Source organism: Oncorhynchus masou, chromosome 8, assembly GCF_036934945.1.
Source record: "Oncorhynchus masou masou isolate Uvic2021 chromosome 8, UVic_Omas_1.1, whole genome shotgun sequence".
In the NCBI taxonomy this organism is placed as follows: Eukaryota; Metazoa; Chordata; class Actinopteri; order Salmoniformes; family Salmonidae; genus Oncorhynchus; species Oncorhynchus masou.
In genome coordinates, this window is record NC_088219.1 from 15,435,230 (window position 1) to 15,459,867 (window position 24,638).

Consider the following 24,638-nt stretch of genomic DNA (forward strand, 5'->3'; position numbering starts at 1 on the left):
TAGACCCACTCCAATTTGCATACCGCCCCAACAGATGATGCAATCTCTATTGCACTCCATACATCTCACCTATGTGAGAATGCTATTCATTGACTACAGATCAGCGTTCAACACCATAGTGCCCTCAAAGCTCATCACTAATGCTGAGAATAATCACCTCCCTCTGCAACTGGATCCTGGACTTCCTGACGGGCCGCCCCCGGGTGGTAAGGGTAGGTAACCACACTGATCCTCAACACGGGGGCCCCTCAGGCGTGTGTGCTCAGCCTCCTGTACTTCCTGTTCACTCATGACTGCACGGCCAGGCACCATCATTAAGTTTGCTAAAGACACGACAGTGGTAGGCCTGATCACAGACAACGATGAAACAGCCTATAGGGAGGAGGTCAGAGACCTGGCTGTGTGGTGCCAGGACAACAACCTCTCCCTCAACGTGATCAAGACAAAGGAGAGGATTGTGGACTACAGGAAAAGGAGGAACGAGCACAACCCCATTCTCATTGACGGGGCTGTAGTGAAGCAGGTTGAGAGCATCAAGTTCCTTGGTGTCCACATCACTAACAAACTATGATGGTCCAAGCACACCAAGACAGTCGTGAAGAGGGCACTACAAAACCTAATCCCCCTCAGGAGACTGAAAAGATTTGGCATGGGTCCTCAGATCCTCAAAAGGTTCCACAGCTGCACCATCGAGAGCATCCTGACTGGTTGCATCACTGCCTGGTATGGCAACTGCTTGGCCTCTGTCAGCAAGGCACCACAGAGGGTAGTGCTTACGGCCCAGTACATCACTGTGGCCAAGCTTCCTGCCATCCAGGACCTCTACATGTATACCAGGCAGTGTCAGAGCAAGGCCCTAAAAATTGTCAAAAATTCCAGCCGCCCTAGTCATAGACTGTTCTCTCTGCTACTACACGGCAAGCAGTACCGGAGTGTCAAGTCAAGGTCCAAAAGGCTTCTCAACAGCTTCTACCCCCAAGCCATAATACTCCTGAACAGCTAATGAAATGGCTACCCAGAACCCTCTTTTACGCTGCTGCTACTCTCTGTTTATTATCTATACATAGTCACTTTAACTTATTTGTTACTTTTATTTCTTATTTTTTACTCATCTAATTTTTACTTAACACATATTTTTATTAAAACTGCATTGCTGGTTATGGGCTTGTAAGTAAGCATTTCACTGTAAGGTTATATTCGGCACATGTGACAAATACAATTTGATTTGATGGCAAGACATTGGGAATTTAGCCAGGAGACCAGGGTCACACCCCTCCTCTTACAATAAGTGCCATGGGATCTTTACTGACCACAGTCAGGACGTTTTAAAGTCCCATCCAAAAGACAGCACCATATGCAGGGCAGTGTCCCCTTCACAGCCATGGGATCTCCTTAGAGGGAAGAGCACCCCCTACTGGTACTTCACCTCTTCCAGCAGTATCTTGTCTCCCATCCAGGACCAACCCTGCTAAGCTTCAGAGGCATGCCAGCAGTGGGATGCAGGGTGGTATGCTGCTGGCAGAGACATCTGTAGCACTGATATGCCCAGTAAATATGTATCTCTTTTAAGCATCATGTATTATCTGTGAGAACATGAGTCTTATCTAACATCTCCCTCAAGAAGGGAAAGATGTCGATAAATAAACGTCACGTTCACAATTCCACAGTAAAGTAGGTCCCCCTTTAACCATCACCAACAGCATTTTACCTACTTCCACTCAGGTGGGAGCTAATTTTCCAAGTTCACAAGAAAATGAGTGATGCAAGAAGAAAAAAACATTGACATCAGCAAAAGATTTATCAGAGAGAGACAGAGACAGAGACAAAGACAGAGAGAGAGAGAGAGAGAGAGAAAAGAGAGAAAGGCTCAATGTGATGCTCAATGATCAGAGTTGCCAGAGGCTCTATAGTACCCCATCTCCCCACTTTCTCCCTGATCAAACACAGTCAGGAAAAGCATGGCTAAGTGTGATATTGTCTCTCCAAAACTATAACAACACCTAGGGACAGAAAGCATTTGTGAACCTCAGACAGCAGTAAATTGGTTCCTCTCTCCCCTGAGCCCAAACCCAGACGGCCTCAGCACCTGCCCGCTGAGCTATCTGATTTCATGTTTTATTGCTTATTCCGCTTTCCTCGACCGTTGTCATTACTAGAATTTTGTCTCATTGTGCCTGTGGTGGATTTTTCAGACCTCAACTAAGCGGAGAATAAGTGGTGTATGAACTAGAGAGGGGAAACAACGGGCCAGTGGCATCTAGTCTGAAGTGATGAAGAAGGAAGCAAACAAAGGGAACAACATAGAGATAGGAGGAAGAACTACAAAACAACATCATCCCTCAATCTATCTTTTCTTTAGTTATTGGCTTATGGCAAAGACAACATAGACAAAGTGGCTTACCCAACAACCCTGCTATCCAAGGGAACATAGCATGATGAAATAAGGGAAGATAACAAAGGAGAGAGAAGATATCAAGATATATCAAAAGGAATGAACTATCATGGTTCCACCAATCATTGGTCATGTTTTCTTTGAGATAGGTGTTGTTACTGGCCTTGGGCGATGTGGGTTCCTCATGAAGAGGGAGAGTGGAGCTGGATGCCCAATCTTGAGGCAGGCACTGGACAGACAGCCACATCGATTCCTCCAGACAGACCTTATTAATTCATCCATTTATTTATTTATCTGCACAGCTTGTTCAACTCCATGTGTACTGATGTGAGAGAGAAGAGCTAAGAGATGGGCAGCTAGGACTACTAAAGACCATGAGCAGTCAGAGCAGGAGAGATAGAGATTGCAGAAAAATAATGATGGAAAGTAACAAAGGAAAACAGAAAGCATGAAATGAATGTAAGACAGAGTGCCATAATAGAAAGGTGTGAATGTCCATTTCCTCATTGTGGTTGTTCTTCCCTCAGCCTTAAGTCTCCTCATCAGTCTCAGTGCCATGGTGGAGGTGACCCAGTGAATGTGATACTGTAGCTGATCGTAAGAGGGGTAGTAGGGGGGCTCGTTATACCGGACACCACCAGCCCAGCATAGCAGCAGGCAGCAGCAGCAGGGGCAGCATGGGTGCTGTCTGGCTTGCCGCTCCTCTACGGCCTCCTCGGGTCCCGGAGCCCACACTAGACTTCTCCTTCTCAGAATACAGTGGGATAACATTGAATTCCTGGCTTTCCTCCTCTACCTCCTCTTCCTCGTTGTCCTCCACCTGAAAGACAGAGGGGATGTAATATAATAAATCATTTGTTATTAAAGTAACTGCCCAGTGAAAATCTCACTTTTAATAGTTAATATTCTGTTAATTTATATCCAAATAATGCTCATCCTATACTCGTATTTGTGGCCAAAGCATAAATTGGAGAAAAACCACGTTAAAAAAAACAACTCAAACATGTATCTCAAACTTACCATTTAAAAAATGTTTGCTATTTCCTCATAGAACATGTCATCTCCCTGAGGAGGATGAGTTGGCCAATCAGCGCTCTAGAGGATGAGCTGTCCAATCACTAGTCTACTCGCGTTAATATTTTTAACGACCGGTATACGTCCGCAACATTCCAACACAGAAAAGCTGCTTTTTAATTCATGGAAATCTGGAAACAAGTTACTTTAAAATAAAGGGAGCAGAACTTGCAGGTAACTACCGCATATTGTGCATGCTGTATCTGCTTGGTAGAACTAAATAGTGATAGAAAATTGGATTAGAAAATCAAGCTTGGAAGAAAATAAGATCCATTATTTGCAGTGAGTAGTCATGAGCTTCCTAAAAGACACGAATGGCAACTCAGCATTAAACGAAACATGTTGTACTTAGGTGTTGAATTCAGAATTCAAAAGGTGTCAGCATCTTTCTTTATTAGAAAGAAAGGTGAGAATCTTGGTCATGGTATTGGATCAACTGAGTGAGAAGTGTATTACAAAGGAACATCTTGAACCTGCACTCAGGGGGAGGGAGGTTTACAGCCTCTTCACACTTAATACACTAGTAGAGTAAAAATACCATCTGCTACACATATTACTCAAATGTAAACTTGCGTACTTGCTATGTCTTGAACGCTACCGCCGGAGGACAGTTGCCCCCTTGAAGCAGGACAGCGTAAAAGGAATTGTCTCATAGAGCCAACAGTATAAATGCTAAAAGCAGAGCAATATTTTTGAAACAGCAGCAATGTTTAGACAATTTCCTTATTTTTGAGACTTTCATTTGTAACATTGTGTGGTGATTTCAGAGGTGGCAGGTCCTGGAGCGAGCGGTAGGGGGGAAATTGTTTTCCTGGGACTTTAGTAGGCTAACCTAACCAACTCCGGACCCAAGCTGCAGCATAGGTCATAGTAATAAATCAGCTGTAAAAAAAAAAAATTTTTATATGGGCTGTGATACGGGCTATGATGGGACCAGATTACTTTTCTAATCAGGTTATATGGTTTTTAATAAACTCCTGGAAAAACTCCTCGTCCAAGGGAGGATGAAAACATTAAAACCCATTACACAGACAAAAGGACAACAATTGCGAGCTGGCTGTATGCAGGGTTGCATCGTTAGGTCTTTGATGGGTAATTAAAAAGACACTCATACAGTATGTCATCACTATTGTGTTGATTGAATTAATCAATCTAATAATTATGACACACCCCTCACTATTGTCATTGGTTGTACAAGCACTCATGACATCACCCTGAAGAAGGCACAGTGTTGCCGAAACGTTGGTGATTTCCCCAATAAATTACTGGGAGTTTAGATATATATGGAGTGTGCGACTTTTTGTTTTTTATAGCTTACGATTCATTGATTCATTCCAGTCAATAACTTTGGATTAAAAAGGCCTAGGTCGCCGAGCCCCCAAAGTGTGAATATAAACCACATTTGATCAGATTCACATTTTCTCAGAATACAAATAACTGGGCCTATTTTAGGCTATAAATACATACAGTTGAAGTCGGAAGTTTATATACACTTAGGTTGGAGTCATTAAAACTTTTTTTTCAACCACTCCACAAATTTCTTGTTAATTAACAAACTATAGTTTTGGCAAGTCGGTTAGGACATCTACTTTGTGCATGACACAAGTCATTTTTCCAACAATTGTTTTACAGACAGATTATTTCACTTATAATTTACTGTATCACAATTTTAGTGGGTCAGAAGTTTACATACACTAAGTTGACTGTGCCTTTAAACAGCTTGGATAATTTCAGAAATTCCATTTGAGTCAATTGGAGGTGTACCTGTGGATGTATTTCAAGGCCTACCTTCGACCTCAGTGCCTATTTGCTTGACATCATGGCAAAATCTAAATAAATCAGCCAAGACCCCAGAAAAAAATGTATATCTGGTTCATCCTTAGGAGCAATTTCCAAATGCCTGAAGGTACCATGTTCATCTGTACAAACAATAGTACACAAGTATAAACACCATGGGAACACTCAGCCATCATACCGCTCAGGAAGGAGACACGTTTGGTCTCCTAGGGATGAACGTACTTTAGTGCGAAAAGTGCAAATCAATCTCAGAACAACAGCAAAGGACCTTGTGAAGATGCTGGAGGAATCAGGTAAAAAAGTAACTATACCCACAGTAAAACAAGTTCTATATCGACATAACCTGACCATAACGACCATCGTTATGTTTGGAGGAAAAAGGGGAGGCTTGCAAGTCGAAGAACACCATCCCAACCATGAAGCACGGGGGGGGGGGGGGGGGCGGCATCATGTTGTGGGGGTGCTTTGCTGCAGAAGGGACTGGTGCACTTCACAAAATAGATGGCATCATGAGGGTAAAATTAGGTGGATATATTGAAGCAACACCTCAAGACATCAGTCAGGAAGTTAAAGCTTTGTCGCAAATGGGTCTTCCAAATGGACAATGACCCCAAGCATACTTCCAAAGTTGTGGCAAAATGGCTTAACTTCACTAGGGTAGGGGGTAGCATTTGGAATTTTGGATGAAAAGCGTGCCCAAATTAAACTGCCTGCTACTCAGGCCCAGAAGATAGGATATGCATATAAATAGATTAGTAGATTTATTAGTAGAGTTGGATAGAAAACACTCTAAAGTTTCCAAAACTGTTAAAAATAATGTCTGTGAGTATAACAGAACTGATATGGAAGGCGAAAACCAGAGGAAAATCCAACCAGGATGTAACGATCATCGTATAAATGAGTGGACCAAAACGCAGCGTGGTAAGTGTTCATGATAAACTTAATACTCAAAACACTCGAAACAGTCTTGTCAGGTGCAGACACTAAACAGAAAACAACAACCCACAAAACCCAAACGAAACAGGACAACTTATACATGATCCCCAATCACAGACAGCGATAGACAGCTGCCTCTGATTGGGAACCACGCCAACATAGAAATAAAGAACCTAGAATGCCCACCCTAGTCACACCCTGGCCTAACCAAAATAGAGAATAAAAACCTCTCTATGGCCAGGGCATGACACCAGAAGTACTATTATTTTCAAAGGCTGTTTTTCCATTGAAAGCCTATGTACCATATAAAGACTTAGGATTCCAGTTCACTTTTACTCTGAAATATTAGGGAGATACAGCACTTTCAATCAGTGGCCAGTGGAAATTTCCAGACATCATCCATGCGCCTGATCGGGAATGTGCCTCTATTGTTAATCTTTTTCTATTGACAAAGCTTTTGTCTAGTTGAAATATTGATAATATTGATTATTTAAGACGAAAACAACCGGAGGATTGATTTTAAACATCACTCGGCATGTTTCTACTAACTTTTATTGTACTTTAAAAAAACTTTTAGTCTGGACTTAGTGCACGCGCCTTGAGCATTCGGATTACTGGGAAAAAACGTGCAAACAAAAAGGAGGTTTTTGGTCATAAAGAGGGACATTATCGAACAAAACAAACATTTATTGTCGAACATGGAGACCTGGGAGTGCTACCAGATGAAGATCAAAGGTAATTGATTCATTTTAATGCTATTTCTGACTTTTGTGAGCCCTCTCCTTGGCTGGAAAATGGCTGTATGGTTTTATGTGACTAGGTGCCGACCTAACATAATCACATGGTGTGCTTTCGCAGTAAAGCCTTTTTGAAATCGGACACTGGTTGGATTGACAAGAAGTTTATCTTTAAAATGGTGTATAATACTTGTATGTTTGAGGAATTTTAATTATGGGATTTCTGTTTTGAATTTGGCGCCCTGCAATTTCACTGGCTGTTGTCCCACTTGTACCAGAGAGGTTAAGGACAACAAATTCAAGCTATTGGAATGCCAATCACAAAGCCCTGACCTCAATCCTATAGAAAATTTGTGAGCAGAACTGAAAAAGCGTGTGCGAGCAAGGAGGCCTACCAACCTGACTCAGTTATTCCTCTGTCAGGAGGAATGGGTCAAAATTCACCCAACTTATTGTGGGAAGCTTGTGGAAGGCTACCCTGAAACGTTTGACCCAAGTTAAACATTTTAAAGACAATGCTACCAAATACTAATTGAGTGTATGCAAACTTCTGACCCACTGGGAATGTGATGAAATAAATAAAAGCTGAAATAAATCACTCTACTATTATTCTGACATTTCACATTCTTAAAATAAAGTGGTGATCCTAACTGACCTAAGACAGGGATTTTTTACAAGAATTAAATGTCAGGAATTGTGAAAAACTGAGTTTGAACACCTTGAGGCTAAGGTGTGTGTAAACTTCGGACTTCAACTGTAGCTTAGGCTATAAAAACATCACATTACATTTCCTCTGGCCAGGCCCAGATAGGAATAGAGTGCCTTGGCTTCTCTCAGCTGCCTGCAGCTGTAGTTGTTAACAGTAGTCTACAGTTGATCAGACTAAATCACAGACTAATTGTGCAAGTTGGCAAATCATGAGGTATTTTATTTTATTTATATTTTTGGTGGCAGGTATGGGCTTCCATATAAAAGAGCTTGTCGTGGTGAACTCACTTATACCCATGTTTTCAGTCAGTTAAGAACAAATAATTTTTTACAATGACGGCCTACCCCGGCCAAACCGTAATCCGGATGTTGCTGGGCCAATTGTGCACCGCCCTATGGGACTCCCAATCACGGCCGGTTGTGATACAGCCTGGAATCAAACCAGGGTCTGTAGTGACACCTTTAGCAATGAGATGCAGTGCCTTAGACCACTGCACCACTCGAGAGCCACATATTAATCTAAATGAAGCCTGGTTTGTTGTAAGGTAGGCCTACTGTACTTTTCTATTTGTGTGATCAATCAATCATTCATTTTTGATAGGCTAACCGTACTTGATGAAGGCTGTCATAGTAACTCTGTGCTTTTGTCTTGAAGTTCAAATGTAAAGAGTGTAGCCTACAGACAACAAAAATAAACCCTTTAATTGTCTGCACATACATGCTTTGAATTGGTGCATTATTGAAGAGTGTAATATGGTTTGGTTGCATTATTCAATAGTGTAATATGTTTTACAAGATAAGTTTATGTCATTGTTGAATGTTTGTGCTTACTGGCTAGTGGCTACTGTGATATTTACAGTCAATGTTGAGCTGCATACCAAGAATGTTGTGTTGTCAGCGACAACGAAAGGTAAGGCAAGGATGTAATGTGAATTGAAAAGTAGAATTCTCTTTCGCCACTCCGCTCCTCAGATGCTCCTTCATATCTTGTTGTGGGAATAGAGACTTAGGTTAGAAGTAGAGAAGAGAGGGAGGGATTGGAACTGTGTAAAGGAGAGGAGAAAGGGAGTGAGGAGGATTAGGATGGCAAGAGAAAGGAAGATAGGAGACAGATGGGTGTGAATAAATGAATATCAACAACTCAAGAGGATTGATGCTCCCTCCTGCAAACACCTCTGCCTAATCCTCACACACTGTGAGAGAGGGAGTGAGAGGAAGCTAGGGACAGAGAGATAGTGAGAAGAAAGGTAAGGAGGAAATCCTGGATCTCTGTTCAATGCGTCAGTAATGTGTTGACTGTGAGCCTTGTGTTGAGACAGATGTGTTGGGAGTGTATCTCAGGTCAGGACTGTAAGTGAGCTTTGACACTCAGGCAGCTCCGTCGGCGCTCATGTCACACCATGGGTCCTCATGCAGTTCACAGAGCATCCCTGACCAAGTGAGAAGAAACTTTAGAAACACCCACGGAACAAGATTTTTGTCCACCATTGTTTTTAAGTTAGTGTACAGCCTTTATGCAGACTGAGTTTGGTAAGGCAATGAAGAGTACTTACACTGTTGCGTTCTGATAAAATGTTGACGTTGACATTGATCTTGTCCTTGTCCTGAAAGATGTGTGGAGAGGGGGTGGCTGATGCGTGGTGACGAGGGGGCAGGGTGGTGCTCTCCACAGGGCGAGGGGAAGAGCCACCTAAATAACTGATAGCATTTCCTGAGAATACAACAGACATCATCATTATCATCATCACCATCCATCATCATCATCACCATCCATCCATCATCATCATCATCCATCATCACCATATCATCATCACCATCCATCATCATATCATCATCACCATATCATCATCACCACAATCCATTATCACCATCCATCATCGTCATCGTCACCACCATCATTGTCACATCACCATCATCACCACCAGGCCACCCTGGGGCGGCAGGGTTGCCTAGTGGTTAGAGCTTTGTACTAGTAACTGGAAGGTTGCAGGTTAAAATCAAGTTAAAAATTCTGCCCCTGAACAGGCAGTTAACCCACTGTTCCTAGGCTGTCATTGAAAATAAGAATTTGTTCTTAAATGACTTGCCTAGTTAAATAAAGGTAAAATAAGAAATTAAAAAATAAATTGTCACCATCCATCTCCATCATCATCCATCATCATCACAGTCCATTAGCATCATCATCATCATCATCATCATCATCATCACTTCTATTTTACCCACTGCTGATGATACAAATGTCCTCAGAATTATTCATAGTAGTCATGAATTCATTAATCAACTGGGCATTGAACCCTTAAAGGTGGGGGGGGGTTAATGGGTGTGTTCACTTGTGTGTGTGGCAAGCATTTGTACATTCACTCTGCCTAAACAGCACACAGTTACAGTCATTCACCCTTCTAGATCACTTGAAACAGTCTAAACAGGTCTTGCGTCTTGAAGTCGCCTAGGATAGCTAGTGATAGCCAACTTCCTTCGCCAATTAGCTTCAGCTGGCTGGTGTGTGATCGTGGCAAAGTTGGTTTAACATTGGATAGTCTATCTCTGGGGCTAGTCAGATACCGTCAATGTAAATGAGACAATGTTTTCATATTGCACATCTTTTTGGCTGTCTCATTAAATCCTTTAAATATTTGTATATGAATTTCTAGAATATACAGTTGGTTTGAGATTTTCATAGAAATTTGGAGCTATTGACATTTTAAAGTATTGTCCCATGTACATTGTGTAATTTACTTATGGTCCCTAACGAGCCCCATAAGGATATCTTATGTCAAACCAAATTGACCATGGCCATTATGATCCAGTCGTGTACAGCTGCACTCTGAATTGATTATTATTTGGATGCTGCCAGCTATGGGCAGGATTGAAATAAACCCAACCAAAGGAAAACTGTCACGGTACGCTTCAATCTGTTACAGTACCCTTCATTCTGTTACGGTACCCATCATTCTGTTACCTTCATTCTGTTACGGGACCCTTCATTCTGTTACCTTCATTCTGTTACGGTACCCATCATTCTGTTACCTTCATTCTGTTACAGTACCCATCATTCTGTTACCTTCATTCTGTTACGGTACCCATCATTCTGTTACCTTCATTCTGTTACGGTACCCATCATTCTGTTACCTTCATTCTGTTACGGTACCCATCATTCTGTTACCTTCATTCTGTTACGGGACCCTTCATTCTGTTACCTTCATTCTGTTACTATACCCATCATTCTGTTACCTTCATTCTGTTACAGTACCCATCATTCTGTTACCTTCATTCTGTTACGGTACCCATCATTCTGTTACCTTCATTCTGTTACGGTACCCATCATTCTGTTACCTTCATTCTGTTACGGTGGTACCCTTCATTCTGTTACAGCACACTTCATTCTGTTACGGTGGTACCCTTCATTCTGTTACTGTACACTTCATTCTGTTACGGTGGTACCCTTCATTCTGTTACAGCACACTTCATTCTGTTACGGTGGTACCCTTCATTCTGTTACTGTACACTTCATTCTGTTACGGTGGTACCCTTCATTCTGCTACGGTACCCTTCATTCTGTTATGGTGGTACCCTTCATTCTGCTACGGTACCCTTCATTCTGTTACGGTGGTACCCTTCATTCTGCTATGGTACCCTTCATTCTGTTACGGTGGTACCCTTCATTCTGCTGCAGTACCCTTCATTCTGCTGCAGTACCCTTCATTCTGTTACGGTGGTACCCTTCATTCTGCTGCAGTACCCTTCATTCTGCTGCAGTACCCTTCATTCTGCTGCAGTACCCTTCATTCTGTTACAGTACCTTTCATTATGTTACAGTACCCTTCATTCTGCTGCAGTACCCTTCATTCTGTTACGGTACCCTTCATTATGTTACAGTACCCTTCATTCTGCTGCAGTACCCTTCATTCTGTTACGGTACCCTTCATTCTGTTACGGTACCCTTCATTCTGTTACAGTACCCTTCATTATGTTGCGGTACCCTTCATTATGTTGCGGTACCCTTCATTATGTTACGGTACCCTTCATTCTGTTACAGTACCCTTCATTCTGTTGCAGTACCCTTCATTATGTTGCAGTACCCTTCATTATGTTGCAGTACCCTTCATTCTGTTACGGTACCCTTCATTCTGTTACAGTACCCTTCATTCTGTTGCAGTACCTTTCATTCTGTGACATACCATTTCTTTCTATCATCTTATACATCTCAGTTTTGGATGAGACTGACTTTATGACCAAATTGAACCCAATTACTACTTGTAGTACATTTTGACACTAGAATAAATAATTCTGGCTCATATCGATGCCACATAGGCCGTTTTTCAATACAAGAAGTTGTTTTTTAGGGGCAGTGGCTCTTTAATAAGGCTTGGCAATAATTAAGTTATTTTGTTATTTACCTCAGTTGCATGCTCAATGTGTAAAATCCAATGTGAATAAAGCGTTTTCATTTAACAACGCTGTCCATCAACATTTGTAATTAAGCGCTGTGCTACAGTATACCATACAGAAAAAGTAAGCAGCTCTCTAGGGCTACTGGGCTACAGACCGCCCGCTAATGTATTTGTGTAATCTGCTGATTTCAAGTAGGCTCATAGGACCAGTGCTCTTGCTGCAGCAGCAGCAGCCTGTAGGGGGTGTCATTGTGGGTGGGTGAGGGAGGGAGTATGACTCACGCAGACAGACGTTTCTGTGGAACATGTTCATGATGCGCAGACAGTCCTGCCATTGGTTCCCACTTCCCTCACAGGTGCACCATTGGGACACGTCCATACTGAGATTGTTGGCATAGTTGGGGGTCATGATGGTGCCTGGTTGACAAAGACACACACAGGAGCAGGTTGGGTTCACATAGATGTGTCAGCAGACCTGATTTCCATACAAACTTGGAGCGTATGATGAAAAGCCAAACAAGCCAATTGGCAATGAAATGAGTGCCTACCTACACCTTAAGGTTAGCAAAAGCTAACAACAATGACCTTATTAAAAGGCCCTTGAAGCCAACTCAGCACTTCTTCTCTAACATTGTTCCTTCCTTGTGTTGTTAATCCCTCTTCCATCCTCTCCCTCCATCTCCTCTCTGCCTCCCCCTCAATCCCTTTCTCTCTCCAGCTCACCTATGAGCCCGGCGTAGGCCTTAAGGCAGACGGCTCCACTCTCTCTCATGCAGCCAGAGGGAGAATGTGACGAGGGCTGGCAGTTGTGCTGGAAATCAGCCAGACGAGATCTGATAGACACACACACACACATTCACACAAACACACACCCATACACAAACACACAAAAAGAGAAAAACATATTTGTACACAGGTGCCAATACTGGGTTGGCAACTTGGCAGTGTAATTTTCTGAGGGCGTCTTTACAATTATGTTTTTTGGATGCAGTACCTAGCAAAAGGCAGAATCTGAAGCACAGGAAAACTTAAGAGGAGGAGAACGTTCAAGCTTGGAATCATGTGAGCACCCGCAATGTTTCTTAATACACATTTTTCAAAACATTGACCTGAAACATGAGACTCGAGGTGCTGCAATATTATTCTGAATATTAGATTTTTCCTGTATGTATGCATTAAATATATACGGTATATATATTCAGTGGGGAGAACAAGTATTTGATACATTGCCGATTTTGCAGGTTTTCCTACTTACAAAGCATGTAGAGGTCTGTAATTTTTTTTAATCATAGGTACACTTCTGTGAGAGACAGAATCTAAAAAGAAATCCAGAAAATCACATTGTATGATTTGTAAGTAATTAATTTGCATTTAATTGCATAACGTAAGTATTTGATCACCTACCGACCAGTAAGAATTCCGGCTCTCACAGACCTGTCAGTTTTTCTTTAAGAAGCCCTCCTGTTATCCACTTATTACCTGTATTAACTGCACCTGTTTGAACTCGTTACCTGTATAAAAGACAGAATAATTTTGCACGCCCAATTGTTCAGTTTTTGATTTGTTAAAAAAGTTTGAAATATCCAATAAATGTCGTTCCACTTCATGATTGTGTCCCACTTGTTGTTGATTCTTCACAAAAAAATACAGTTTTATATCTGTATGTTTGAAATGTGGCAAAAGGTCGCAAAGTTCAAGGGGGCCGAATACTTTCGCAAGGCACTGTATGTATATGTATCATATTTTCTGAATATAGACTTGCTTTTAATTATTTGTTACTTTTATTTCTTAATTTGTAGGTATTTTTCTGAACTTAATTGTTGGTTCAGGGCTTGTAAGTAAGCATTTCACTAAGGGCTACACCTGTTGTATTCAGCGCATGTGACAAATTGAATTTGATTTGATTTGACTTGATAAGCACACTTATAGTCAAACCCAGTTGTGTATTCATAATTCCCATCTAGGTCACATTAACACCTCTCACCTGCTCCACAGGCATACTCAACCATACAAAACATCACTGAGTAGCCAGTGGAATAAAAACACTGCAGCCTGAGTCATCGCAGAGCCTTATCAACGTATCATTGGTCCTTATTATTCTGGATGTTATCAATGATGAAGATTAGTGAACAACCTCTTCCCTATAGGGAACTCAAACCTTGGAACTGTTTGCACTGTAACTATTTGTCTGAACCTCTTGCACTGATAGGATTGCAAACATTCAAATGGTTGATGAAATAGATACATCCAGTCCTCTCCGCCTCTGTCTAACCTCACACTCTATAACCTATTTGCATTGTGATTATAACTGTTAATGTGCCTCGATTCAGGACTTAATGTGGAGTGGAAAAGTTTAGCCTGATGTCACACACCTCCCAGAAACTATGTTTCCCCAACCAGCTCAGCTCACCTACACAGCTCATCCCTGGCACAGTAGCCCTGCAGGCTGAGGCAGTTGGGTTTGCTGTCTCTCTCCTCATAGGAACACGACGGTACGATGGTCTTCCGCCGGCGCTCCCCACAGAGGGCATCAGAGCAGGGACAGAATAGCAGGGCGAAGCTGTACTCCTCTGGTACCCGCTCCAGGAAGCGCCGCAGTGCCCGGTGGCACTTCTGTCTGTTACAGCTGCCGTCGGAGCCCGGAGCCCGCTTGGTGCAGGCTACAACATACTCCGACCTCAGAGAACCACACTTCTCATACAGACCACAGTCCTGGGCTGCTTTCAGACACTGGTTCTGCCCATCCAGAGGAAAAGAGGAGGCTGGGTGGAGGGAGGAGTGGTAGGGTGAGGAGAGAAAGAAAACAGAGAGGAGAATGGAGGAAGGTGGGGGGTTGGAAAAAGGGGGCAATGAATAAGAAAGAAAGGAAGACAAAATCATGAAATACATGATTCTGGACATCCCAGACTGTCCTAGTCATTCTTCAGAGAGGAGGCAGATGTTCCAATAAGAGCGAGCTGTGTAGTGACGGGTGTGAAGCAGTACCTGCCATGATGGAGGCCATGCGTGACATCTCTATGTGCCTCACAAACTCCACCTCCAGATCTTCATACGGAGACACCTCGTACTCATTATACACTGCAGCGACAACACAAAGACATTCAAGAGAAAAACATCTCACATACACAGAGATACAATGAAACACATAAAAATACAAAAAACACACACAGTGAAACTCACCAGCGAATCTGATGGTCCAGTAGACCCTGAGGCACAGCTCCTCCCGGCGGGAGCCGCGCTGGCACTTGCAGGCCTGGAGGGGGCGGTACTGCTGCAGGGCGCTCTGGGCCTCCAGACACTCCCCCCGGGCGTCTTGGCCCAGGGGCGACACGGCCTCCTCAGCAGCACAGTACTCCAGCACCCTGTACACTGCTGTACATTCCTGCTCCTGTACACAGCCTCGCTCAGCCTCCTGACAGTCTATGGAGCCTGACAGCACGCTGCCTGGAAGAGGTGGAGGATGGGGAACATGATTATAGTTGGTCACCGGTGGTCCTGACCAGTTATAGATGGAGTCGAGTGACAGTGTACAAAACACTTTAGAGTATTGATTATGTTCTGTGAAGAACTGACAGCCCCATCAGTTGTCAGGATAAAGGTCAGGCAGAGTCACAGACTGAAGAGGTTAAGTAAAAGAGTGGATAGCAACGTTGTTTAATTCACAACTGTTCAGTTAAGGGGAACTTCAATTCAGCTCATTCATGGTAGTATTGAAAAATGTTTTGCCAAGTGGCAAATGCAGCTTTTTCCCAGATGGTTTTAAAGGTCCGACTACAAATGGGATCCGGATTTGCAGCTATATCCTCATTCAACATGCTATTCAGACTCTTTCTCTCTCTTGCTCACACCCACACATACCTGCAAACAAACAAACCATGTATATAGCTATAGGCCCACACACACACGCTCCTACACACACACACACACACACTAAGGGGCATCCTGATTAAATGGTCACACGCTTCAATTAAGCCCATGCTGGCTGGGAGCGCACAGTACAGCTGAAATCAGATTCCAGTGGCGTGTGGTTACAATCACAGACGCCCCATGAGGTCCACATCTCAATCGGGCAGGAGACACATCAAAACCAGAGGGATACGGTCCGTCATTGCAGGCAGGGGACCCTTGCAGACGAGACTGGCAAGGCAAGCGCTTAAACTCTGGATCTCCCACCAAGATACAGGACCACGAGCCATGTAACATTATATGGTAATGAGATCCAGAATGTAAGTGTAACGGATCATATTAAGGACACCAAGCACTTAAATACATTAATATTAAACTAACTGCAAAATGTGCATTTTTATGAACATCTAAAATGCCATATACATCCTAATGAAGCACAGTCAATGGAATAAATCACATGCATTCTAAGCTCATTTGATAGGTTGGGGAATATGGAGTCCTGTGGGGCAGCCAGCATGTTCATACAGATGAGAGCGCTGCCCTTTTCAAAGTCTTCTGGTTACAGAGAGAAGTTATTGAATAAATTGAAACGTGAAGAACATTAATTCCCAAAGAGTTTAACTCATCAATTTGGAGAAGTCATTGTTATTGTCTTCTTTTAGCTACTGCCATGTTCATGTCCCCGTGAAAAATGTGGTGGATGAGGAGTATTAGGAGATGTGGCACACACACACACACACACCTCATGATAAAGTAGAATCACAGAAAAGCAGGCATGGCCCCCGGCTTAGGTTGTGCAATTAAACAGCCTGCCAGTAATCTCCATTATGGACAGTGGTTTGTTCATTACTCTCCACTCCAGCATGTTCGGTCCCTAAGGCTGACCAGGCCCAAGATAAACACCATCAGCAACTTTTGTTTCAGAGAGACTATCTTAATACACAAACACATCATTACGACCCATATCAGGTACAGACCAGCTCGGTTAAATCTTGTCAGGCAGAGAAGTGATAATTATGATAACGACTTGAGCATCTTTATTGACACAATGATGAACAGTCGCCACGCTACATTGGGCAGTTTCACTGACGACAAAATGGGTGGAGGGAGGGAGGGGTGCGATGCGATAGGGGAAAGGTAAGGCGTAAGAGGAAAACACTGAACATCTTAAGAGTGAGGAGGAGAGATGAATACCCGTGATATGTAAGGCTTAATGCGCTCTATTGATTTCTCAGTGGGGCGAGTTATAGAATTTGTGAGGCAAAGCTGATGGCTTTCTAGCTCAGTGACCCGCTTGAGGTTAATGTCATAAGAGCAGCCACAAACCACATATCAACACATACACTGTTCCACATCATTTGAAGTTCACACACATTTATTTATTCATCCATTCTTACCCATACACAGTAAGTTACACACACAAAACAAAACTACACTGACTAGTCACAGAGGGATCCTACTCCTCCTCTGTTCCTCTGGTGATGTAGAGGTTAATCCAGGCCCTGTAGTGTCTACCTCCACTCCCATCCCCCAGGCTCTCTCATTTGTTGACTTCTGCAACTGTAAAAGCCTTGGTTTCATGCATGTTAACATTATAAGCCTCCTCCCTAAGTTTGTTTTATTCACTTCCCTAGCACACTCCACCAATCCGGATGTCCTAGCCGTGTCTGAATCCTGGCTTAGGAAGACCACCAAAAACCTTGAAATTTCCATTCCTAACTATAACATTTTCCGACAAGATAGAGCTGCCAAAGGGGGCGGTGTTGCAATTTACTGCAAAGATAACCTGCAGAGTTCTGATTTACTATCCAGGTCTGTACCCAAAAAATGTGAGCTTCTACTTCTAAAAATGAACCTTTCCAGAAACAAGTCTCTCACCGTTGCCGCTTGCTATAGACCACCCTCTGCTCCAAGCTGTGCCCTCGACACCATATGTGATTTGATTGCCCCCCATCCATCTTCTGAGCTTGTGCTGCTAGGTGACCTAAACTGGGACATGCTTAACACCCCAGCCATCCTGCAATCTAAGGATGCCCTCAATCTCACACAATTTATCAATGAACCTACCAGATATTACCCCAAATCCGTAAACACGGGCACCCTCATAGATATCATCCTAACTAACTCACCCTCCAAATACACCTAAGTAGTTCTGCAACCCGTGGATTCCACCATCTAGCTTATCTCGTCTACAACAATTCCTTCGGAGGCATTTTGGTAACCATTTTGGAAACATGGAAACACTGGAGGAGTTTCAGGATCTAATATCCTCAGTGCACATCAGCCTTGTTGTTCTGGGGTAATTGAGGGTTGACTATTGGATAATAACTGCTACAAACATACGGTGAAAGAGAAACATAATGAAAGACATTCACCCAACTTTAGTGAACTCTGTAAAGTGGTGATGATGACAAACATGTTGGGAGGGTCCACTTCAGAGGTTCCCACTCCCGGGGTTGACATATCACAAGGCTACAAGGTCAGCCCAGTATGAGGTTTCAATAACAACTCTTTGTCGTGGGGAAAGACATAGATATACAATAATGAGCAGAACAAGCAGTCCTTCCTCTTATACCAGCCTTTAAATACCTAGGGTGAGTTGAGTTATTTTGTTTCAAAGAGAAAAGCAAAGTAAAATCATTAAACCTGTAGACATATACACAAAGGTAGATCATTTGTTTTGTCATTTTGACCTGAACTATAAGGACGTTGAAAAATGATTGAATGAAAAAGAAAACAGCATCCTGAAATCACTGATCATTAATTTTATTTTACAGGCAAAGCCAAGATGGCCTATTTGCTTATTCATACCGACAAAGAAAGACGGAAGGATGAAGATAAGAGGGACAGAGATAAGAGGAAGGGTAAAAAGATAATTACTCCTTTACTTTGTGTTCCTAACGGTCTTTAAAAAAAGGGGAGGAAATATGCAATGATTAGTCAGATGAAAATAAACATGAAAATACATCTTCTGGGATTTGTGGAAGTTGGTCTTGTGCTCTGGTAAGTGTTATACATACAAGACTTGTGGTTTTAATAAGACTGGCCAAGACATTACAGCAGCCCTTGATAGGGCAGGGAATGTAGGGTGCATCTTGTGTGTGTGTGTGTGTGGGGGGGGGGCCGGGGTCATACATAGCCAAATACTGGCACACACTCACAAGAGCGCACAAATACTCACCTAGGCCTAAACTGTGAGCAGTGTGTGATGTGCACAAATACATACACGCAAAGATGTCAAAACATATCTTAGAAAACACCTGACGCACACACACACAGCCACTCTGGGCTACCATCCCAACCATGGATAGAGCTCTGTGCCATCTGCTCCTGGAGTTCCAAATCAAGGTTATCAACAAAATACACACGCAAATGTTCCCTCTATCGACTGAATGCCTGACTGACTGTATGTCTTTTTCTCTCTACTGGTTAACTCATTTTCAAACATCTGCGTTTATTGGTTTACACATCATGTCAACATTACTGCCAGCTGCCACCCAGTTTGTGACTCAGTGGTGTCCAAGAAGTCTTTGATGGCACTCTTTAAAGGTGACATCATTCTGTGTATCAATCTCCAGAGATTAGTGCATATTGTACATGGCTCCTGGTAGCGTGCAGTGAAGTAATCGTATCACAGTGTGTGTGTGTGCGCGCCCCACCAAACCAAGATTTGACATGTCCTGTCTGCGATAGACAAAGGGGTTTACGGATGGGATTTTTAGTTACTACGGCTGTGTTTAGATCGGCAGCCCAATTCAGATGTTTTTTTAAACGAATTGGTCTTTTGATCCATCAGATCAGCTCAGAAAAATATCTCATCTTTAAAGATCTGATGTGATTGGTCAAAAGACCAATTAGTGGAAAAAAAAGATCAGAATTGGCCTGCCTGTATGAATGCAGTCAGATTACTGTTTAACAACAACAACAAATAGATACAAAGGAAGTCCTCATCGGATACGATGGACACACACTGCTGCTGCTGCTTATGTTAGTCTACTTTTCTGTAACAGGTTTGACTTTAAGAGGTATTGACAAGACACACTTACAGTATGTTGTTGTGGTGTTATTCTGATGGTGTACTGAGGTGGTAGTGTTGCTATGGTGTTATTCTGACGGTGTACTGAGGTGGTAGTGTTGGTGTGGTGTTATTCTGACGGTGTACTGAGGTGGTAGTGTTGGTGTGGTGTTATTCTGATGGAGTACTGAGGTGGTAGTGTTGCTATGGTGTTATTCTGACGGTGTACTGAGGTGGTAGTGTTGGTGTGGTGTTATTCTGTGTACTGAGGTGGTAGTGTTGCTGTGGTGTTATTCTGTGTACTGAGGTGGTAGTGTTGTTGTGGTGTTATTCTGATAGTGTACTGAGGTGGTAGTGTTGATGTGGTGTTATTCTGACTGTACTGAGGTGGTAGTGTTGTTGTGGTGTTATTCTGATAGTGTACTGAGGTGGTAGTGTTGCTGTGGTGTTATTCTGACTGTACTGAGGTGGTAGTGTTGTTGTGGTGTTATTCTGACTGTGTACTGAGGTGGTAGTGTTGCTGTGGTGTTATTCTGACTGTGTACTGAGGTGGTAGTGTTGCTGTGGTGTTATTCTGACTGTGTACTGAGGTGGTAGTGTTGCTATGGTGTTATTCTGACGGTGTACTGAGGTGGTAGTGTTGCTGTGGTGTTATTCTGACGGTGTACTGAGGTGGTAGTGTTGCTGTGGTGTTATTCTGACTGTACTGAGGTGGTAGTGTTGTTGTGTTGTTGTTCTGACTGTACTGCCTGTACTTTTATTTCATTTTGACAGGGAGTTGATGCTGAGACTAATGTCTCTTTTCCAGATAAGCCATATACAGCACCACAATACACATCAAAATACAATATACTCATTAAAACTACACATTCATATACACAATAAAATCAACATTATTATACACAACACAAGAAAAGCAAACATAATCATAAAAAACGGACACGTCAGTAAAACTATCCCCTAAGTGTATTGTTGATCATTCCAAACATAAGGTGCAAGGAAGATACCTTCCTCTCCAGACACCAAAGGAGTGTCCAAAGTTAACCAACCCTGTGAACGGGTTTGGTAACTTATCATTTCAAATCTTAACAGTGATGTTAGGGAAGTCTGAAGTTTGTGGAGCAGGACTTTGTAAACAAAGGTGGTAGTGTTGTGAGGTTATTCTTTATTTTAATTTTTGTTCTTTTTACCCTTTTTCGTGGTATCCAATTGGTAGTTACAATCTTTACAATCACAGCAACTCCCTTACGGACTCAGGAGAGGCGAAGGTTGAGAGCCGTGCGTCATCCGAAACACAACCCAACCAAGCCGCAGTGCTTCTTGACACAATGCCCACTTAACTCGGAAGCCAGCCGCACCAATGTGTCAGAGGAAACACCGTGCACCTGGCGACCATGTCAGCGTGCACTGCGCCCGGCCCGCCACAGGAGTTACTAGTGCTCGATGGGACAAGGACATCCCTGCCGGCCAAACCCTCCCCTAACCCGGACGATGCTGGACCAATTGTGCGCCGCCCCATGGGTCTCCCGGACGCGGCCGGCCGCGACAGAGCCTGGACTCAAACCAGGATCTCTCGTGGCACAGCTTCACTGTGATGCAGAGCCTTAGACCACTGCTCCACCCCAGAGGCCCCACATTACAACTGGGTCAACCGTATTGGTGCGAACTTGCGTATGGTGTTTGCATTTTACACCAGTGACACGGGTTTGCACCCCACTCCCGCTGTTTGCTATATTGGCATCAGAAGTGGGATGGTGGCCATGGCCAATGGGAATGCACAGCCCGGGATGTATGTGGGGGCTGAGTTTAGTTGAAGCACGGTGACGTGGCTTCCCGTTTGGAGGGATTCTAAGTTTGATTCAAGCATACTTCTAACTTTATTATATTGATCTCAGAGTAGGGTATTGACTGATTTCCAGATCAAAGAATAATGACAACGACAACATGGTTTATTGTTCAAGACAAATTGTAATCATTCCAAGAGAAACGTCCTGAACAAACACAGCAATTTGAATACTCTGAAATATGTGAATGTTGAAGGGATGTGATTTATGATGATATATTGGGTCATTATAATGCATTCTTCACTGGGCTGTATTTATAGCCACAATCTAAACGATCAGTCTGGCAAGCGCCTGAGAACAGTGCTACCAAGTAAGTTTGTTTTGGGGTGGCAGGTAGTAGTGGTTAAGCGCATTGGGCCAGTAACCAAAAGGTTGCTGGTTCAAATCCACAAGGTGGACAAATCTGCCATTCTGCCCTTAGCAAGGCAGTTAACCCCAACAACTGCACCCCTGCTCCCCCTCTCTGATTCAGAGGGGTTGAGTTAAATGCGGAAGACACATTTCGGTTGAATGCATTAGGTTGTGCAACTGACTAGGTATCCCCTTTCTCTTTAAGTCACAATACAATAAGAGCAGGCCTCATGGCAGAATGCAGTTAAATTGTTTTATAAACTGGGTGGTTCGAGCCCTGAATGCTGATTGGCTGAAAGTCATGGTATATCAGACCATATACCATGGGTATGACAAAACATTTATTTTTACTAATCTAATTATGTTGGTAACAAGGTTATAATATAGCAATAAGGCACCTCTGGGTTTGTGATATATGACCAATATACCACAGCTAAGGGCTGTGTCCTAGCACTCTGCGTTGCTTCATACATAACACATTTGCCATATACCACATCCCCTCTGCCTTATTGCTTAATTATACCAGCCTTCTGGCTCACACCTTTGTGAGAATTTGTCTTGGAAGAGCAAGCCAGTGGTTTTCCCAATAAATCACAATTAACTAAGGTAGATGTAAAATGTTGATATCTATCTGGTATCTATCTAGATCAGTAAAACAACGCCATGAAAACAAGACAGAAAAGCAGGGTAAAACGGTTAAAGGATGAGGCAGAACACTTGTTCCTGTGTGGTTGTTTAAGGATAAGGGCAGGATAAAACTTCAAAATGATGTCATCGAGCTATGGTCATAACTATATCTATAACCATATATCACCCCATCTCGCTCTCTGGCATGCCTTGATTTAAGTGCTTCCGTTTCAGGTACAGAGTCTTGGTATGAAAGATGACGTTTTATAAGACCAGCAATTAAATATATAGCTCATTTGTCACCAATAGAAAGAGGGGACACATACATGAGTTTCCTAGACATGGAATATGCTAAATTAAAATGAGCACAATAGTGAATGCAATTTTGTATAGGCATCATGAACGTGAAACTTCGGACAACAGTTTATGCAATTCTTAAGTGACTTGCAATTTCCTTAAAAAAAAAACATGTAACACTTATCCATATTGCTCCTAAAAAGAGTACAAATTATAAAGCTTATTGATATATATATATAATATATATATGGGCTTAAAATAAATTGATATTGGTTTAGCTAAGACTAATAATCGGCCTAGCCTACTGTAAATGATTCATATCGTCTTACTATAAAGGATTGTCAATACTCTCGCCAGGCCTGCATTGTTAAAAAGTCAAGTGAAACCATTGTAGCCTATTTCACTTTTTGTCTCATCCAATGAGTGCTTTCTGAACCATTGACCTGCTATATTTGGAAATAGAAGCACCGCAATTATGATCTCCGGAGATCCCTTAGAAAAAATAAGTCCCCTGACCGACTGTCCGTCGGTTGAACCCCTATATTCGAAAGTGACAGACAACCAGAAATGGTGTAAAAGGCTTTTACAGCGTAACAGTTTAGGAAAGATTGGATTTTCTCAACGAGGTGCACATTGAAGTGCAAAATGCGCTGGGTAATTTTTTTATCAATTCAGAATACACAAGTACAAGATGGAGAAAAAAAAATACTATTTGTGGCTGAGTGTGTCGAATTTCGCTTACCATGACTGAGGACATTCATAAGTATTCCAAGGACAATCATCATGCACGGCATCAGGTAAGATAGGTCGGGAGTTGTGGACTTCGTAGAGGTACTTGGTCCTCGCGCTCACTGACCCACCGCCTGCAACATCCAGCCTCACCGCGTTTGTCCCAGGATCGACTGAAACAAGGTAGCCGATACTTGCAAATGTGTGACAATTCCTAAACCTGGACTCGCAGGAATGCAGTGATTGCAGTTGTCACGTGTTTTTTTTTAAGAGAGGGTGGCAGTAAAATAAATTACATGTATATTTTGATTAGCCTGCAGTGGTCAAGAATACTCAAAAACCCTTGCAAGCGTTCCGTGGTCTTGTGTCACCACCAATTTAGAAAAATGTCCCTCCAAAGTTTCTAGAAGCTGTCAAGCGACACAGAGGCCAGTCCACTTGAATTCGTTTTGAATAATTATCAATTGCACTTATGTCGCTTTGCGTCGTCGGTCCGTAGTTGCGGTTGCGAGAGTTGAAAATAGATTAGTCAGACTGCATGTCGCATCTCAAACATCAAGCAGTGTTGTGATTGGCCCCCAAGTAAATGTAATACACAGACAGAAAAGTGTGAATAGCCATACCCCGATGTGCAGCCTGGTCTCATAGACTAGACGTAATGTAGTAAATGTAAATCCGGGACCCTCAAATGTGTATGATATGTTACATTTGGTATGGTTGCATGAGACAGATTGTCACTTAAGGCAAAAACTAAAGTAGGGTGGTTGGTCAAGGTGGGCGTATAACAGGAACATCTAGCAACCCAAAGGTTGGGAATTTGAATCTCACCAGACA

General features: G+C 42.7%; 1 protein-coding gene across 1 annotated transcript; it reads right to left on the reverse strand.

Moving 5' to 3' along the window:
- Positions 1-2,564: 2,564 nt before the first annotated feature.
- On the reverse strand, positions 2,565-24,306 carry LOC135543872 (GDNF family receptor alpha-4-like). Its single transcript, XM_064971191.1, has 8 exons — positions 23,818-24,306; positions 15,216-15,479; positions 15,021-15,113; positions 14,446-14,797; positions 12,759-12,868; positions 12,318-12,452; positions 9,198-9,355; positions 2,565-3,212 (listed from the first exon to the last, which is right to left on the reverse strand). The coding sequence occupies exons 1-8, from the start codon at positions 23,867-23,869 to the stop codon at positions 3,015-3,017; spliced, it is 1,362 nt and encodes a 453-aa protein (XP_064827263.1). The 5' UTR covers positions 23,870-24,306; the 3' UTR covers positions 2,565-3,014.
- Positions 24,307-24,638: the final 332 nt, after the last annotated feature.

Excerpts from the sequence above, each read along its gene's own strand:
- LOC135543872 (XM_064971191.1), bottom strand. The coding sequence starts at position 23,869 with ATGCCGTGCATGATGATTGTCCTTGGAATACTTATGAATGTCCTCAGT. Across the intron at positions 12,453-12,758 it reads GGCCTACGCCGGGCTCATAG|GCACCATCATGACCCCCAAC; the intron begins GTGAGCTGGAGA and ends TTTGTCAACCAG. Across the intron at positions 3,213-9,197 it reads TTTTATCAGAACGCAACAGT|GTGGAGGACAACGAGGAAGA; the intron begins GTAAGTACTCTT and ends TCTGTCTTTCAG.